The following is an 18,816-nucleotide window of genomic DNA, read 5'->3' as shown; positions in this document are numbered from 1 at the left end:
GACTTATCATTGTGGCGTAATGTAGACAGATACGCAACTACGCAGCTACGCAGATATGTACCCAGATACACAGAATCATCGTTGTCAACCTGCTGCAAAAAAGGGGGGGCGCCGTAGACCTGCCGTAGACCTGCCTTAAAGACGTGTAAACGTGCGGACGCGCCTTAACGGCCTCTGAAGAATAAGTAAGGCACCGCTCATGCATCCCCCGCCCCGTCGGAGACATGGTCGCATCAACTGAGGCCCTTCGGTTATGCAGGTCGTGACGATTTGCAGCCCTGGGTCTCTGGAGTATATGCGGAGTGCGCTCAGGCATTTTATCATTTCAACATGCGGCTGCGGCTTACTATCTATCTACCTAGTATGCATCGTGGCATTCCCCCGCAAAAGGGAATATGGCAATCTCGAGATTGGAAACCCAACTGCCACTTCACCGGCCTGGACCTGCGTATTTCCCAGATCCTCACATGCAAACCCGCCCGCTACTGTACCATTCTTTGCATGATCGGTGCCCTTCCAGAAAAAAAGCAAACAATACTTTCCGTTACTGGTGCGCCGCATCGGCTACGGCCTGTCCCTTGATCCGCAAATCTGCAGACATCCGTATGCTCCCCTCGCCCCTGTTCCTGAAGCTACCCATTAGCGTCGTAAGATTATGATGCCTCTTGGGTATCATTATCCATCCATCGTGTTATATAGAAATCTCAGGCTCGGAAATGCACACGTGAAAGAGCCAATCTCCATGATGGCTCGACGCCCTGGGCGATGATGTGTAGGCCGAAGCTACGTTGGGGGGAGTTTCTTGACCCCCTTTTTGGGGGTCTGGCCACTCATCTCTTGACAACGGTTACTAGAGAAACGGGTGAGGTTAGTTTCCGATTTATTGCGGAGATGGTGAGTAGGTATTGGCAAGCAATCATACCAATGTCTTCGTCGGCCAGTTCATGAGCCAGCCCCACGCGTTGGGGCTGGTGCTTTACAGACTTTCCGTAGACGATCGCGGTTTTGAACTGTTCGACAATGCTCCGGTGGATTGCGTTACACTTGAGGTTCATTGGTCAGCGGGTTTGGACCGGTCAGAAGCTACCGAAGCGAGGTACTTACAAAATCCTCGACGGTGCACCTGGTGGAACGGAGCACAACAGGCGCTGAATAGTCCGGCATCTTCCCTTTTGGCTTCGTGTAAACCCGGACCAATTTTAGCTTGTCCCACCTGCAGGAGAAAGGAGATTAGCCATGTGTGCTTACACACCTTCGTAAGGGTTCGTAAAGAGCAATAAGGGGGGGTCGAGGCTTACATAGCCTCCATTAGTTCGTCGACGTTCCATCCATGTTCAGAGCTGATAGGGACCGCGTTGGGAATCCGATACAACAGGTCCAGCTCCTCGATACTAATCGCGTCGATCTTGTTGAGGACGTAAATGACTGGAATATAGCTGCGACTCTTGGCCTCCAGGATGTCGATCAGATCATCAATCGTGGCATCACAGCGAATCGCAATATCTGCTGAGTTGATACGGTACTCGGCCATTACGGCTCTGATTTCGTCATGGTCGATGTGGGTTAGTGGTACGGTACTTGTAATATTAAGTCCACCCTTGTCCTTCTTCTTGAAGGTGATATTCGGCGGCTCCTTATTGATACGAATGCCGAATCCTTCTAATTCTGTTTCGATAACCCGCTTATCCGTCAAGGGTTTGTTTACATCCAATACGATGAAGATCAAGTGGCAAGTTTTAGCGACAGCAATCACCTGTCGACCGCGACCTCTTCCATCCTTGGCTCCCTCGATGATACCCGGAAGGTCAATCATTTGTAAAGGAGCTCCTACACGAGACGGCGTTAGAGAAGTCATCCACAATAAAAAGAAACTACCCGAGAGGCCCTCAAGAGAGTGGAGATAGGGGGGGAAAGGTCTGATTGCCATACCATTATACATTACTTGTCCAGGGACAGAGGTCAAAGTAGTGAATTCGTACGCCGCGGCTTCCGAGTGCTGGCCAGTCAATCTACTCATGAGAGTACTCTTCCCGACGGAAGGGAAGCCGATAAAACCAATACTGGCGACACCAGTTCTGGCAACGTCGAAACCAGCACCTCCACCGCCTCCGCCACTCGATGAAGGGGTCAAGAGCTCTCGCTTCAGTTTCGCCAACTTTGCTTTTAGTTGGCCTAAGTGAAACGACGTCGCCTTGTTCTTTTGAGTCCGAGCCATCTATTAGATATAGCGTTTAGTACGTCTTGCGTCCATAGACTATCAAAGAATCCGAATCCAAACCCACTTACTTCGGACTCGATCTCCTTAATCTGCGAATAGGTTAGTGGCTTACTCACTCACTTAATATTAGACGACTTACCTTGTCTACCGTCGTCGACATCTTGATAGATTTACCAGGATGTCACTTAGCAAGTTTCGGGATAGATGTGAGATTTCTTCTCGGTCTCTCTTGAGACGAAGTTGGCGTTGATGAATTTCGAAGCGTAAAGAATTAGCGGGGCAAATTGAAGAATCGTCAATTTTTGCCGGTGATGTCAACCCCCACTATTTGCCGTACTTTCCCCGAGCGCCCCCATATCTGCAATCCTTCCATAGATGATTACCGAGATATAAGAATATAAGAATAATCAAACGTCTATTCCGTGTCTTAGTTCTATGCAATGTCTTACCTGTTCTCGCAAGTGGCTTGAACGTTAATGTAGGTACTAAGACAGTTCTATACTATACATATTGCCGGTGGCCTAGACGAATAAGGAACTACCTATGTCATCCCCTAGTCAAAGAGGACATCCATCCACATCTTGTACCTTGATAAGATTAACCGCCTCGTAACCTAGCCTTATGCTTTAGGACCTCCCTATATACGTGACTTTCTGATAAATTTATACCAATATTCAAGAATATCTTTAAGAGTACACAGCTCAAAGATAAGGGGTAGGCTCACTACCCGCTAGTGAAGCGTTGACCCGATGTCAGCCGTACACATGTAACATTGAAAGCCACCAGCCACGGCCAAGAAGATCCTGTCAAGCTTATGGGCGGTGATAATATATATATATTGGTCACTTGATTCTTATTGAGGCGTCACAGAGTCACACAGAGTGTATGGATTGTGACAAGTTGAATCCCCAACACATTTTAACATAGCTTGCTATCACCAGTCCTTTCCACATACGTAGTTCAAGACATATCGTTTCTATCAAACATAAAGTGTAAGGCGTAAGCCAAGATAACTCGAATGCAAAGTCTGATGTCAACAGGCAAACAACCGATATAAAGGGATTATAACTTGGCAACATCTACAAGTCATGAAATCAGTTGAAAACGTCGGGAGTTGATAAAAAGTACTTACAGATGCATGGTAACGCAAGGGAGGTACTATGTATCCCTCTAGGCCCTAGTCTATCATGTAAGGAGGTAGATATCGGTTGTCTTACAGAAAGGCGTTTATTAGCGTTAAATATGTTAGTCGACGAAAGCCATGGCGGGGACTCTCATTGATCCTACTATATCAAGGAAACATTATTCCCAGAACATGATCCTGCAAAATGTGGATTGCAAAATCTTGGTAGTATTACGGGTGTACAATATGAAGGCTCCTGCAAACCACTGCAAGATTAGACATGAGGCATGACAAAATGGAGAAAGAAGACCGCCAGCAGAAATATCCCATCCTACATATCCGGATTCAATTTCATGAAACTCTACAATATTATATCCTACTTCGCTTGGTTTCAGTGATAGTAAAACCACCAGCTCATATACCACATTATATTAGTGATTATCACTAGCCCCTTAATCCAGTTTGGGGCGCGAGGAAACATAATGAAAATACAGCCAATGCCTTCTTCCCGCTTGTGGAATTGGCGAAAATTTCCTTATCTAAGTTTCCATGACTCCTTTCCTAATATAAATATATTTTTCAATTTTCGATAAGAGTTCATGGATCATTACAATGCCTTGGTTATACTTATCTTGAATCTATACATACATCTATTAGTACTTCACAATGTACACACCACAGGGTAATAATATCCATAAGTAGAGCTTATCACGTTCTAATAATTCTCTCACACTGAATAGATAGAGCCGTCGAGATACTCAAATTAGTCATTGAATGTTCATTGCAGATGTAATATGCTTTAACTATATTATATTTAAATTATGTTTGCTACCAGCTACACCTAACAGACTCTCATATATTTCATCAGACCTTGTAAGGTATTGCCCTAAGGTAATTCCAAAGTAAAGATCTTAAAGAAGGTGAGGGGATTGGACGTACCAAGCTGCCTTATCATAGTGGTCTGTCACCAATAGCATTGGTAAGTAAATAAAAGGCATGATCATGCCCCAGATTATCCCGTCTTGTAATCACACCATGCGGGATGACCATCAAACTGCTCCATGAATGAATACGTCATCTTTCTCTACGTCCCAGAAAAGAATTCCAGTTTGGTTCTATATTCCTAATCCTCATACAGCCCGAACTCTCGTTTAAGAATTCACTCTAAACGAAATCAAAGGCTCGACTCTTCCTAGCCTTGTGGTCAATTGTCTATGTTCACTTCTCCCAGCCCTCCTGAATACGCTGATGTAGTGGTATCCGCGTGTTATTGTTCTATTATCGGTCAAGGATAGACAGTGAACTTTCTCAGCTAGAATCGTAACCGCCATTTTCTTTTCCTCGGCTCCCAGGACACGCAGAAACGTCCCCAGTCGAGGCCCGTAAGCTACTATCCAAGCCTGAGACCCAACAGGCCAGTACTCTAGGCTTTCTAGGAGCAGCTACCAAGGAGGATCAAAATCAAGGTGTACTAAGGCGGCGTACGCGAACACCTAGTATATGGCACCGACGATCTTTTGGTCTATGCCTAGGAGCACGTTCACTGGCCTGGAAAGCTCGGAGAATAACCTGAACCGACCTTCTGATTTCGACGCGCTCGGAATGATATGTTCCTCTTTGGAAAGGTTCTGAAAAGGTCGACGAGCGTCGCCTTCACCTTCCATGGCATCGTTATGCTAGTATGAGAGCCGCGCCATATGTACATAAGTAAGAGCGTTGTACCCCTATTCCTCTGTGGTAAAGGCCCAAGACAGTTCTGATAGGATGTTCGTCGACGTGTTGGTGTGTATAACTATGTCGTTGTATCCGCGGTTAAGGGGCGACCTCCGACAGAGATGGACCCCTGGTCTTCTTTCTCAGCGAGCGAACCTATTCAATGAAAAGATTAACGTGTATAGCTGAAGATGATGGCCATCTGAGCATACAAGAACTCCAGTTTCTCATAACTATTGGATTTAAGACGGGGTGCTTGTCAATTGGGAGAGATGGACTAAGAACTTCCCTGTATATATATCGATGATGCTCTTTATCGCGTCGTGGCCACCTCGTAATGAGCTTTCTCATCATGAAAACTGAACACCATCTGATACGGTTAGTAATGTGTAATAACACGCATAGTTCACGGATTATCTTTGCTGGAAGCCTCATAATTTCTGATCAGCCCTCTTTGTATCCAAGGCCTTGGCCATCGTTATGCTCCAGGATAAAACTGACGACAACACGATAGGTATATTTCAGCTTGGCGAATGGACATGTCCCACTCCTCATAGGCTTCATCAAGTTTCCACCAGATATTGGGTTATCGTTTTATTCCATACAAAAGCACCTTGGCTTCGAACTCGTGGGATATATGAGGAAATAAGATGATAGATCGTGTGAAGTTGAGTTGGGTAGGGATGAAAAGCCATATTTATGAGTTGCTGATTTTGATCGGACGGAATAATGTGTCATCGTTTAGTCAACTACAATGGTCTCATGCGAAGACATTGGCCGACTAAACAGTTCTAGCGAAAATATACAACTTCCCTGATACTTTGAAGAATCATATCCCAAGGTTGACGCCGCTTCAACGTTCACCAACACCACTATACCACAGATTAGCCTACTATGTGTAAACTCTTCACTAGCTAACAAGAAGGCTCGCACTTATTCAATAGAAGACCATGGGCTAGCATCATGTAGACACAGGCAATGTGCTCAAATAACTGACCTGCTTCATCAACTATTCATCAATAAGCTTTTTGGGAAGAGCTCTAGATCACGATTCTTCGCAATTCACTTACCTATCCAGGGAGTGAGTTTAGATATCAGAAGAGGTTCAATGACTGAAGACTTTGATTTGGGTTCAGAACTCGACGATAATCTTCACTAGGTAGGTACCAATGCCTTTATGTTCCTCGTTCGCACGGCAGGAGTGATTTAACCCCCGGTAGTCTATACCTGAAACTGATTTCGCCCGCCAAAAAAAAGGGTGAGAATGCGAGCTAGAAGCGGAATATAAGATCCAGAAAGCGACGGTGATTGAATGTACACAGGTCCCGTACCCTAGCTAGCAATGAACTTATAAACCACGTCAGAGACTGAATCTATCCCGTAGTTACATAAGTGGCTGTTGTTTGTTGCTTGTATGAAATGATATCACTTGGGATGTGAGCGATTGTAGATCTGTATAATTGATTATACTGTTTATATAAATATCTGTAAATGGAATATCGTATTAAAGTAGATAAACAGCACTAACGAAAAAGGTTTGCAAAATTACCTACCTACATGTACACTTCGTCACATGCTTCTTCATTCACCGCGTTGTCAACTTCGAGCATAGAGAATTCCCTTGCTTCAAAATGCAAGCATCGGATCTGCTCGCCTACGCCACCGATATCAGTCCGGCGGCATGCTGTCAACTCTTCTACGTCCTTGCGGCCGCAACTGTGTTGGCTATCGCGGCAACTCCCGACTCGGTACAAAGCTTGCTCACCCAGTACGGCGCTCGAAGTTCAGTCGGGAATGGTAAAGACGAGAGAGCCGGGAATGGGTTTCTCATCGGCGCCATTAGCCGGCTGACGTCCGTTGGCAAAGTCCCTCACTCATGGTTCATTCACTTCTACATTCTTTCAATATCATGCTCCATCTTCTGGGCAGTCCAGTTTCTCCAGCATGGATCGATCATGGAATTCATCGTTAGGAATCAAGCTTCGAGCGAGGAGTCGTCAATGGCGATCAGCCAGGTTATCCTTGCGTGGTTCTTGATGAGCTTTCAAGGTGCTAGACGTCTTTATGAAAACGTAGCCATCCTCCGACCTTCATCATCTAAAATGTGGGTTATTCATTGGTTGTTGGGAGCTGCGTTTTACTTCTGCACAAGCATTGCCGTTTGGATTGAGGGATCTAGTAGGTACTATGAGATCTTTCTGCTTTGCAATGTTCTAAAAAGTAGGCATAGGGTCAATCCAGTCCTTCGAGAGGTCTTTTCATAACGAGACACCATCCTTTAAAACGGTAATTGGTGTCTCGATGTTCCTCGCCTCGTGGTTTATGCAATACAGATGCCATAGCTATCTATCTCGACTGAAAAAGTATTCGCTACCAGAGGACGGTCTGTTCCGATACTTGGTATGCCCGCATTATACATGCGAATGCACACTATATCTTTCTCTAGCAATAGTTGCAGCGCCCAAGGACCAGTTGTACAACAGGACACTGATGTGCGCTGTGTTGTTTGTCGCGGTTAATCTTGGTGTCACCGCCAAAGGCACAAAAAAATGGTATGGTGAAATGTTCGGTCTCGAAAAGGTGCAAGGAAAATGGAGAATGATACCCGGTGTATTTTAAACATCGAGTATGCTTGAGTATCACTTTTTCTGGAACAGTCCAAGCTTGCCTCCGATCTTCGACACTTTCATCACGTCTCGATATGTAAGGCTGGTACGGGTCTTCCGTATGTTACAGCCGTCTGCAAAATCGTCGGGCGAACGGAGAAGTTCCCAATTAGCAATCGTGCCCCTCGAAAGCTCAACATCCTCTGTAATATCTTCGATACCGTGTAGGAACTCCGTGTACAGGTCAGAGGTGGTAATGAGTAAGCTTCGAGGCTCTTGCAATATTCTCCACGCTGGCTTAGGATCTAGACTACCATCGTCCTTGGATTTGTAGATGTTGAGACAGAGGCTAGCACCAAGGCTCACAGTACACACAACGGGGTGATACGCAGCTCCGTCCTGTGGCAGGATGAGCAGTTCATCACGACTATCCCAGACTCTATCTTCTTACCTTGTGAGGCATAATTCCAATGCCAGGAGGATATTCTGGCTATGCATTAATCTCCTAAGCTAGATTATGAAACCTTATGGCTAAAGCATTACTTTCTCGGAGAACATAATAGCAACGGTGAAGATGAGAATGATGATCCACTAGAAAAAGAGGATACATCCTGTTCCAAGCAGATATGCATCCATACGTACCATTGATTAGAACATGATTCGGTTTTTGATGAGGACTGAAGGAAAATATGTCGGATGAGTCGAGGGTTTTCGAAAGTGGGATGGATTTTAAGCGCGGCACAATCGGATCGTTCAGCCAGGCCGGCAACGGAACGTCCATCAACTTGTTATTTACTAAATCGGACGGCCAGGTTTGCAGTCGTCGATGAGTGAGTTGCTTCCAACGCGGCTTCGGCGCGGAGGCTATCTGCAGGATAGTCAGGCGGCCGGCATAACGAGCATCATATTAAACAGTGATTATGACCGCACTTTTTCTAGAATAGCATCCTCTTCATCTTGCGCGATAAAATCCGAGATGTAGTATGCCGCTGGGGGTAAAGTTGTGATTCGGACTTGCTCGAGAGATTCGGGGAGGGTCAGGTTAGTGGAGGTGGAATCCATTAAGTCTCCAACCATGATGAGATGATGAGTGGTCACCGACAAGTTCGGTGGGTTTCGACTGCAAGATCTGAGCTACAGAACTTGTAATACTGTTGAGAACTGGCGAATTAACTGGCGAATTGTGCGTTAGCTTGGGGGATGCCTAATGCAAACCTTTGCTGTAAAGGATCAGTTAGAATATTAATATGATGCGATTTGCCATCGAAGGCGAAAAGCGAAAAAGCGATCGCACGTGTAATCAATCCATAGAACAATACATAAGGCTAGGACTGCGCAATCAATAATTTCGAACTCGTTTGAGATAAATGGAATGGAAGGGTTGGTTCATGGACCTGGGAAAGCCGATCAGCGCGGGATGCCTTATCAGAAGAGAAGGTGGGTTGAGCAATCCGTTTAAAAAGGAGAGGAGTGGTCAGATCGTAGGATGGTCAGGCTGCTTTGCTGATTGCCAAACAATCCGTGAGCCAGAGAGAATCTCGGGTTGAAAAAGACAAGACTTACAGGAGATGTGCAGTTTATTTAGTAACAATCAATAATGGAGCCCTGTTAAGGGAATAAGAGAGAAAATTTGGACGAGTCGTAGCAAAGAAAAGCTTGGAAAGAAATGGGGAATGAGGGGCGGAAAACAACATTGAGCAAGTGCGCCGTACGCTCTGCATAGGTAGTACAGGTAGCTGCACAGCTGCACCACTAGGATAGGCAGACAACATTGAAGACAATAAAGCATAATTGAGTGCAAGTAGGGCAAAACAAGCAGGGGTAGCCGCTGTCGGGGGCGAAGAGAAAACTTTAGGCCCTCATCTCACTCGCTTTCTTACTGGCTCACTCCTGCTCACTCTGCAAATTTGCGGAAATACCGGCCACCCGACCCATCCGTATCCAATCTTTCAACCAATCAAATGCCTTCACGGCCTGCTAGACTGATCTTTGAAATTGATCGTCACTGGCTTCGCAGGGAAAACAGTCCTAGTGTCACCACACTAACAAGCTGCGCTAGTCTATCTTGAGCATAGCCTCCATCGAGTATCCTCGTACCGATTCTCTTTCCTTTTTGTGTAGGTAGGCAGACTGGCAGACTGGCAGTCTGGCCTTCCTTTTCCACCTGGGCTGCTGGGCCAAAAGTCTTCAGTGTAGTTCCCTTCGTTATGCGCTTTGCCATTGCCTGCCCTGCCCATCTGCCTATCTATTACTACTAGGATCCGTGGATTGTTATTGCTCTTGCTCTCGTTAGCTAGCGTATTTTCCCTTAAACTGTGCTTTGCTTGCTGCATCCTTCCAACCTTTACCGTGTCATTCAATTTTTGCAAATAATTTCCTACTCCAAAATTCAAAATTATTCACAATTGACTGTGGTTATTATTCGCAATAACTTCTGTTCATAAGCGATATATTAGCAAACACTCGATTTGTTTGAATCCCGCCTAGTGTCCACAAGATCCAATCCAAGCCCGTCCGAACTCGCCTTTCACATCCCGTTCAGCTCACCCACCCAAGCTGTTTGACCCGCGACCGACCATTAAATTCGTACTCGTACCGTATCGTCTCGTCGTAGAGTAGCCTATACCTAGGTGTCCGCCAAGTCTGTATAGCGTTTCAACCACGAACCTTCTTCCTTATAGTCACCCACGAGTGGCCATCATGGTGCACTGTATTATATTTCGGTATATGAATTGAATGCTATGGATGCGCAGAATGCTGTCGAGTCCGCAAACACGAAAACGGTTGCTTCTCCAAAGCGGGGAGTTGCTGAGTCTGATGATCCGAAGCCAACGGTGACAGCGAATAGCACCACGACAAATAACGTTAAACATCCTTTGACCGCAAAAACCCCTTCTTCATCCAAAGAGTCACGGCCTGCGACGACGGCCATTAGTGCGCAGGACGATGATGTTGAGGTTAACCAGCACTCAGATGCTGAGACAGTCGTCCTTCCAGGGAAAGATGGCATCTCTCCGTCGAAACCACGCAAGGTGATCAAGCACGAAGACAAGAGCGATGGCGAGATCGACGTGCTACCGCCATCGAGGAAGAGCTTGAAGGACGGCAAAGATGGTAGAGATGGCGATCGCAATGGTGTGACTCCTGATGCTGCTGCTTCCTCACTGGAGAAGAAAAAACGGCTCTTCACGAAGGAGAAGCAACCACGCAATAAAGATGCTTCGAGTGGGCTCAGTTCTGCACCCGCGTCTCCGCCTCCCCATCGTCGCAGCAACCACGACCAACTCCATAGGCGTCGCAGATCTGGCGACGTCCCTTCTGAGTCTGGGTCAGAGTCATCCAAATCAAGATCCTCAAAAGATCTCATAAAAAACAAGTCGAAATCTGTAGACAGGTTGCTACCAGGTAAACGTAAGGCACCCAAAGCTGAATCCGATGATGAAAGCGAGTCACGTAAAATTCGTCGCCCACGCATCTCAGATACGAGCCTCGAACATCTTGCTGGCGCGAGGGAAAAGGACCCCAAATCTGCATCTGCCAGGTTGCCCCACGATAAACACTCCACGTCTCGAAATCGCTCGCTCTCACCACACAGCCGAACTCATCGGCGAAGCCTTTCCACTCAACTTCCGTCTCAATCTTCGAACGGTTTTAGCACCAAGAAGAGACGCGTCCCTGCTCCGCTTCAGTCCACCGATTATCATTCTGACGATTCTTCCGCTAGTGGAAGCCCCCATCCCCGTAGCTCGAAGTTGAGGAGCATCGCCACTCCTGTTACCGGTGAATCAACAATATCACCGGCGAGGATGCCGGCCCACAAGAAGCACGTTGACAATCACGGCCAGACTTTGCTGGCCAAGGCTTGTGCGAAAGGCGAATATGATGTTGCTAAGAAACGACTGACAGAACGGCCAGAAGATTTGAACTTTGCTGACTACGCGGGCAATACACCACTCCAGGTCGCATCGCTCAACGGACACGAGCAAATTGTCCAACTTCTAATCGACGCGGGATGCAATCTAGATTGTCGGAATAGCGACAAAGAGACACCATTGCTGGATGCTGTAGAAAATGGACACTTGGGTGTTGTTAAGCTATTGTTGAAAGCTGGTGTAAATCCCCGCAAGGCCGATGCTGAAGGACACGAGCCGCTTGAGAAAGTACCCGATGATTTGGACAACGCAGAAGAGATTCGGGCCGCTCTGAGGGAAGCGAAAGAGAGAGTTGGAGAACTGCGCAGAACGTCTGAAGACCATCAACCTCACGACTTACCAGATACTCTTTCGTCCCACGGACCCGAGAGTCCCCGTCGTTCACCCACCGCGCCAGGCAGTAGTTCGTTAGCAGCACAACGCCGCGGTGGCGCAGTGCGATCGACTAAGACCAGTAACCACCTACTGTATATGAACCTCGATGACAAGACGCTCAGACAAGCCGCAGCACGAGGTGACAATGAGACGGTGACCCGTGTACTTCAAGTCAAGGAACGCTGTGACGATCCTGAAGCTTTGGTTAACGCGGCTCGTGGTGGCCATAGTTTTGTTGTTGAGCTTCTTCTCGCCCTAGGAGGTGCCAATGCGGATCCGCGTCCAATTCCTAGCCTTCCAAACGAATATGGTACGCCGATGCTGGCTGCTATTGGTGGAGAGAATATCGAGGTTATTAAGCTCTTGCTCAACGCATCTAATTTCGATCCGACACGTCGGATTAAGGGACAGACGTATTACGAGATAGCTAGACGTCGAGAGGGGCCTCTGTGGAAGGATGAGGAACATCTTCTGAAGAATGCTTACGATGAATTCAAGAAGGCACCTAAGGGTACTAAGACGAAGTCTCCTGGAAAGCGAGACCGTGATCGTGAGATCGACCACGAATCCCGGCGCGCTAATCGCAATGAATCTAACTTAGATACCAAAACACAACTTAAACGCCGACAATCGAGCCCGTCGCGTGATCATGACGCTAAGAAAAAGCCTAGCTCAACTAAAGTTTCGGGTAGTCCTAAGGAAAAGAGACGTTCGCTTTCTTTTGGTAATCACGACGAACAAACTTCGCCCAAGCGGGGGCCTGGTCGTCCGAAGAAGGATGAACGAGCGTCACACATGACTACATCTGATCGAGAAGCCTCTCCACACGTAGCCAAACAACAGCCGACCAAGTCAAAATTGGGTGACTCGGACCTTGCTGGTGGCTCTTCTGACACTGAAGCCGTAAAGCCTCGAAGGAAACTCATCTCAGGCAAAGATCTGAAGGGACATCGAGAGAAACAGCGACGTGCAAGCATGGCATCGAATAACTCTACCACCGACCGAGGTGACTCAAAGAATGATGATGGACATGAAAAGCGACCTGATCGACTTTCGGAGAAGTACCATGACCGGACAAAGGCCATTAGGCGTGACGAGTCAAACGATAGATTGTCGATGGGAGAAGGCTCGGCTAAGAGACATCGATCCAGTGTCACACCGCCTCGGCACGGGTTAGGAGATAATGATAGCGAGGCTCCTATCAAACGGCGAAAGCTCGACCCGGAGAGCAAAGAAAGACGCCAATTACATACTTCTTCTCCGGAGAACCGACAGCAAAAACGTGACGTATCACGTGATTCCGCTAAACGGCAGCGGCCCATGGAAGCTGATCGCAAGGAACCTTCCAAAACTAAGAAAGCGAACCGTGACCGCAAGGACTCAGACAAGAGCATTACTGTGGCCTCTGAGGACGTTGATGTCGAGATGCGCGATGCGCCCCAATCACATACCGCTGATCACAACGAGGCTCAAATTGAACGAGAACGCAAAGAAGCTAAGCGACGACAAGCGGAAGCAGAGGCGGCTGCTGCTGAAGAGGCAAAGAAAGAAGCCGAGCGACAGCAGCAAGAGGCCGAATTGAAGAAGCAAGAAGCCGAGAAGAAGAAAAAGGAAGAAGCGGAAGCTAAGAGACAAGAGGCTGAGAAGAAGCGGCTTGAAGAAGAAGAGCGGATTCGCCTAGAGATAGAAGAGAAGAAGCGCAAAGAGGAGGAGGAAAAAGCACGTCTGGAAGAGCAGAAACGGAAGCAGAAAGAAGAACAGGAACGAAAGGAACGAGAAAGGAAAGCACAGGAAGCTGAAACGAAACGAAAAGAGGAAGAACGCAAGCGACAGGAAGAAGCAAGAATTCGCCGAGAGAAAGAAGCTGCCGAAGAGGAAGCTCGACGCCTACGAGAGGAGGAGGAGCGAGAGCGTAAACGCGCGGAGCGGGCTGCACGCGAAGCCGAGATACACCGAGCTCACCAGGAAGAGTTGGAGAGGATTCGCCTATCCAAGTTGCCTCCCTTGTTACGATGGCTCGATGGGTGTCCAGACCCGAAGCAGAAGGAGATTGCTGAACTGTTTTCGAAGGCGTTAGGGGTTCGGTACGACACGATCAATCCATCGGCAACTGGCAACCCGGACGGACGTGAGCAGTGGTTACTCAATACACAAGTTGCCCTTCTTCTAGGCGAGAAAGATACGCAACTCTCCAGATGTGAGTTGAAAAATATATTCCAGGGGTGACCGTAGCTAATCAATTTCTAGACACTGCGTGGGAGCGTCTTCCAGTATCGCAAATAGCGAAGAGAGTTATTTGGCGTCTTGAACAAGATAGATACTCTCTAACGCAAAGCAAAATCTACCACCTAGGTGAACAATTGCCTGATTATTACGGAGGCGATCCTCGCACAGTCGGTTATAGGAGGCTTGAAAAGCTTCGTGGTGAGGCGGCAAAACTTTTCTTCGAGATGGACAACATGTTCTTTGTCAAAGTAAGTTTACCAGATTCCCTAGTCTAATCAATCTCGTTGTAGTGAAACTGACCAGCGAAAGGAATCGGACTTCCTCTATATTGTACCCACCATACCTCACCTTCGCAATGTCAAATTGTCAATCTGCTACTGCGAACTCCCGGAAAGTGAATCGGCTTTAGCAACTTTTTCTACTCCGGCAAAGTGGAAGCAGGATCCGGATGCTGAAAGTCGAGGAGGATTTGCGCCAAGATCCAAGCATTATATCAACGGGCAGCTGGTAGGCGAAGACAAGCCGGGACGATATCAACCGAGCAAAACCCCGTTTCCGGAGCACCGTGTCCCTCGGAGGGGCCTTGTTGCAGTCACTCCGGACGACCCCGACTATGCGCGCCTATGCTTCGAGCAAGGTCTAGTTCACCTTCTTAACGATGAACAGAAGCTGGCGATGCAAAACGCTGCTCACCTAACTCCTCGGAGCATGATATCGAATGAGCCTCTAGATTACGCTAGCGAGAACTTGTCTCCTTCCACTAAGTCACCACAAATTACACAAGTTAACGGCGTTAAGAGTGCCCAAGAATCTCCGGATAGGCTCCCCACTAACGGGATCAATGGGGATGACTTGGGAGGCCATTAACCAATTAGTCAACACATCATTGCCGTAAATTCACTCGCCATTACATCTTCGCTACGTTTCCTTGTCCTTCTACGATATCAAGACATCGGTTTCAGCGACGTCGAGTTTACTCATACCCAAATGATTCTTATTCCCATAATTATGGGCTCTCTTCTTTTTTTTTGTTACGGAATTGACGAGGACGGCTTGAAAAAAACAGGCAAATACTCACGTATATCATCACCTGGCTTCATGGATGGAGTTTATTGGCTCTTCGATTGGCTGGCAATGTGAACGGAAGCTTTTCATGTTGGATTCCAACTCCATGGATTTGCTCTTCCAATGGCGTATTTGTTCTGATTTGCGGATGCCGGTGCCGCGAAGAGGGGTTGAGAGAAGGCGGGCAGGAATGCGTGTTACGACTAGATACTCCCCAGTTGCAGGTATATACATTATGACCGGAACGTTTGACAGTGTTCCTAAACAAAACAACATCACTTGAGAGATCGTGCGATACTTTGTATGATTCGATGATACCCCTGAAGCTAGTGTAGCAACCACCAAAGAGGGCCCTCTTATCCTCAAGAAGTGACGCATTCTTCGAAAAGCAACACTTCATATGCGAAAAAAGTGATCAGACAGCAGTTTCGAAAAAGATCCCTTTTACCTAACATAGACTGTCTCACAGGTTTCCTTCATAACACAACCTTATGTACTTCAATGCTATCTCTTATCCCAATAGTGCATAGGCCACAATGCACGTTAGGAGATAGATGACGACGACGGTGCATCAATACGATCAACGACGTCAGATAGGATTCTTACATGACCCAATGGGCGGCGGCAGATCGCATTTAAATTATCGGACTTCGCGTGTTTTTTCGTCCTAGCCAAGACATCTAAACACACGCTTAACCGAGGGACAAATCACAACCGACCAAGCCAACACCCAGCCCTAGCGGTGGGAAAGAGGGACCCGTTGGCACCCGCCAGCGGCGCGGGCGCGCCGTTCTTTTTTCTTTATCGAAAAAAATAATCCGAATCGTGTTGTAAATCGGAGCAGATAAGCAAGAAGAAAAGGCAACAATAATGACGACAAATAAGAGCGCGTGGCAGCCCGTTAGATACGTCTGTTAGTGTTGTTTGATTTTAGTGTTGGCGTTGGTGTTATTAGTGTTGGGAAGCCAACGGGCACGGCGACGGGCGGAGAACACGGCATTTGTATGTACGAGGACACGCGAGACTTTAGTGTGTATGTAGATACACGTGTACGAGTTTATTTTTCTTTTCTCTTCCTTTTTCCTACATACGTTCAACGTTCTTCCCCCCCGTCCCCCTTCCAACCGTCCGCAACGATGGTAATGATCGACGGGGGGGCGAGGGGGCTAGGGCAAGTAGGCTACTTCGTATTGCGGAATTTTCTGTTCCCGGCACCTACGTAGCTAGGATATTACCTAGTAGTATGGGCTTGTATGTACATAAAATGAAAGAGATGAAGAAATGAAAGGGCTAATGAACGACAACCCACATTTTGCATACATCGAAACTGCGATGGTGGCATGGCCCAAGCGTGCAAATCTCTAACGACCAGGTATTAGCGCGTTTTCATTGGTGCCCGGCACTGCCCCCTGTCGTAGCATCGACAAATTAACAACGATCTAGCGTACGAGGAACCCCAGACACGGCAGAAGGATATTGTCATATTGGGCTTATGGGCACAGCCGGCTCCCTCAACCGTGGAGTTGGGATTACATACTATCACATCTTCGCTCGATAAGCGCGTCTGAAGCGAAATCCGCCACGAGAACTCGTAGATGAATTTATACCGGCATAACACGACCAGATTATAGAAACTTGGCATTAAGTTCCATAACACTGAGGAATTTATGTGCTGCCTAGGATTTCCCAGAACGTTGACCGCCCTAGTGTTCCAGGCCTGGACTTCTGCTAGGCCAGGGGCGCCGTTTCGATCATGCGAGGATCCTGTTCATCATTGGACCGGAGACCCATGAGGCTGATCAAAAGCAAATTACATAATGTACCCTTCCAGACTGTGATGGGCCCTCTGGGCAAGTTCGTGCACGGTTTTTTCCTTTTTCTCCTTTCTTTTTCTTCATCCGTAACCGTAAATCTTCCGGGTCTAAGTGGCAACTCACCACCGAGGGCGAATGTACTACAAACTCGGATACCTTCAGACCGTAAACTGCCTCTAGACGTGAGCCCATCTCCCGAAGACCTAAGTGTTACCCTACTATCGTTTACCTCCACGAGGGCAACCCGGCATGAAGTTCCTGGCGCTGCCGACCTCGCTGCTCCTCAGCATCACCATCCAGGCACGAGGTTCAGCGGCCCAACTCCAAAACGACTTTTCGGCATACCCTGAAGACTCGCAACAATGCCTCACCGACGCGGCAAACCAGACGCAATGTTCGGGGGAAACGGGGCAGGAGATGAATGAGTGCCTGTGTAAGAATAAGGGGAATTTCATTTATAACACAGCCACGTGTGTCGCGAAGAACAGCCCGAGCGATCTAAATGCCGTCTATGATACCATGGAAAATAACTGCCAGGGCACCGGCGTGACCATCGCTGTGTCTAAGGACGCGTTTCTATCACAGGCTGCGGCAGCCACTGCGTCAACGTCATCCACGTCGCCAACGTCGACGTCGTCGGGCTCACCTGAAGCGACGGCAAGTTTGACCCCCGGAGCACAGAGCGCCATCTCTACAGGCGCAAAAATCGGTTTGGGCGCTGGTATCGGCTTCGGTACCGTCGGGTTGGGGCTCCTAGCGTGGTTCGTGTGGGCGTACTCACGAAAGCGGCGGTCACAAACCCCTCCCCCTCCATCGGTACACACGACAAATCACGATGTCGAGCTTTCGAACAGCAACATGGCCGGTAACCAGAGCTTCGTTTCGTCAATGGCATCGCCAGCTGTTGCGTATGCGCACCACAACACGCAGTTTGGGGCTGCGGAGCTAGGGGACTCGCATCAAGAGTGGAAGGAACTTCCAGCGGACAGTTATAGCCATGGGAAGGCCGACGACACCAGCTACAAACGCACATCCGACGTTCCACTCCTGGCGGCAGAACTAGGGCATGACGAGCCGACCTCACCTATCCCTACGTACGCCGTCGAGCTGCCGGCCGAGGTGGTGTACCCTCCTCAGAGAACACCTACGACGCCTACTGTGAGCCCGATGACGTACAGCCCATATCACGAACACGGGTACACGCACCAACACGGAACAGGAGGATGATTCCCTTTGTTGAAAAATAGTAGAGGCACGAAGATCTCCGCGGACTAATATAATAAACCTAATGATATTCGATGAAATTGGCAAGCGGCCGAAGACAGCCAGCCATAGAAAAGAGGGCTTTCACATGGCATAGCATTAAAGGGTGGCGTCCGGGCGTCCAGCGTGGCGGGTATTTGAAGGTTGTCGTGCCTTGCGTTAGGATATATATACTTTGTTGATATTTATTCTTTTAACTATGAGGAACGTAGTTAGCATCGAACTACTTCGCTTCATACATACCCATGTCCTTATCTGCAGCACTTCGTGAGATGGACCGGTACCTAGCTATCTATGTTCTTAATGTTAGGGGGGTCTCGTTAGTAGAGTTCCTGACAACAGAATTTGAGTTGAAGTTGCATTCGAACACGGCATTGGTTTGTGTTACTCAACTATTCCCGCTTAAGTCGCAATAATAGACACTACTGTCTTGTCCATGTTGTCAGCTTACGTGAGATAGGCATTTAAGTCTCACCGCGTC

General features: G+C 47.8%; 5 protein-coding genes across 5 annotated transcripts; 3 read left to right on the top strand and 2 right to left on the bottom strand.

Moving 5' to 3' along the window:
* Positions 1–286: 286 nt before the first annotated feature.
* On the bottom strand, positions 287–2,643 carry F4807DRAFT_412374 (P-loop containing nucleoside triphosphate hydrolase protein). The gene is made up of 7 exons (XM_047996776.1): positions 2,358–2,643; positions 2,287–2,307; positions 1,930–2,215; positions 1,299–1,827; positions 1,105–1,213; positions 923–1,043; positions 287–850 (listed from the first exon to the last, which is right to left on the bottom strand). Exons 1-7 carry the CDS (start codon positions 2,376–2,378, stop codon positions 831–833), a joined length of 1,107 nt encoding a protein of 368 aa, XP_047857492.1. The 5' UTR covers positions 2,379–2,643; the 3' UTR covers positions 287–830.
* A 3,859-nt stretch (positions 2,644–6,502) lies between these two features.
* Positions 6,503–7,919, top strand: F4807DRAFT_306653 (uncharacterized protein). The gene is made up of 2 exons (XM_047994994.1): positions 6,503–7,232; positions 7,285–7,919. Exons 1-2 carry the CDS (start codon positions 6,686–6,688, stop codon positions 7,671–7,673), a joined length of 936 nt encoding a protein of 311 aa, XP_047857491.1. The 5' UTR covers positions 6,503–6,685; the 3' UTR covers positions 7,674–7,919.
* On the bottom strand, positions 7,506–9,482 carry F4807DRAFT_306602 (uncharacterized protein). The gene is made up of 5 exons (XM_047994993.1): positions 9,224–9,482; positions 8,591–8,833; positions 8,303–8,528; positions 8,112–8,146; positions 7,506–8,059 (listed from the first exon to the last, which is right to left on the bottom strand). Exons 2-5 carry the CDS (start codon positions 8,735–8,737, stop codon positions 7,694–7,696), a joined length of 774 nt encoding a protein of 257 aa, XP_047857490.1. The 5' UTR covers positions 8,738–8,833; positions 9,224–9,482; the 3' UTR covers positions 7,506–7,693.
* Positions 9,483–13,788: 4,306 nt separating this feature from the next.
* On the top strand, positions 13,789–15,150 carry F4807DRAFT_412340 (uncharacterized protein). The gene is made up of 3 exons (XM_047996774.1): positions 13,789–14,164; positions 14,215–14,441; positions 14,503–15,150. The coding sequence occupies exons 2-3, from the start codon at positions 14,418–14,420 to the stop codon at positions 15,058–15,060; spliced, it is 582 nt and encodes a 193-aa protein (XP_047857489.1). The 5' UTR covers positions 13,789–14,164; positions 14,215–14,417; the 3' UTR covers positions 15,061–15,150.
* Positions 15,151–17,321: 2,171 nt separating this feature from the next.
* F4807DRAFT_457053 (uncharacterized protein) lies at positions 17,322–18,299 on the top strand (the record flags this gene model as incomplete). The annotated part of the gene is made up of 1 exon (XM_048000980.1): positions 17,322–18,299. One exon carries the CDS (start codon positions 17,322–17,324, stop codon positions 18,297–18,299), a length of 978 nt encoding a protein of 325 aa, XP_047857488.1.
* Between the last annotated feature and the right edge of the window lie 517 nt (positions 18,300–18,816).

Source organism: Annulohypoxylon truncatum (assembly GCF_022578515.1).
Source record: "Annulohypoxylon truncatum strain CBS 140777 unplaced genomic scaffold F4807scaffold_5, whole genome shotgun sequence".
Classification (NCBI taxonomy): domain Eukaryota; kingdom Fungi; phylum Ascomycota; class Sordariomycetes; order Xylariales; family Hypoxylaceae; genus Annulohypoxylon; species Annulohypoxylon truncatum.
This window is presented reverse-complemented; position numbering and strand designations above follow the sequence as displayed.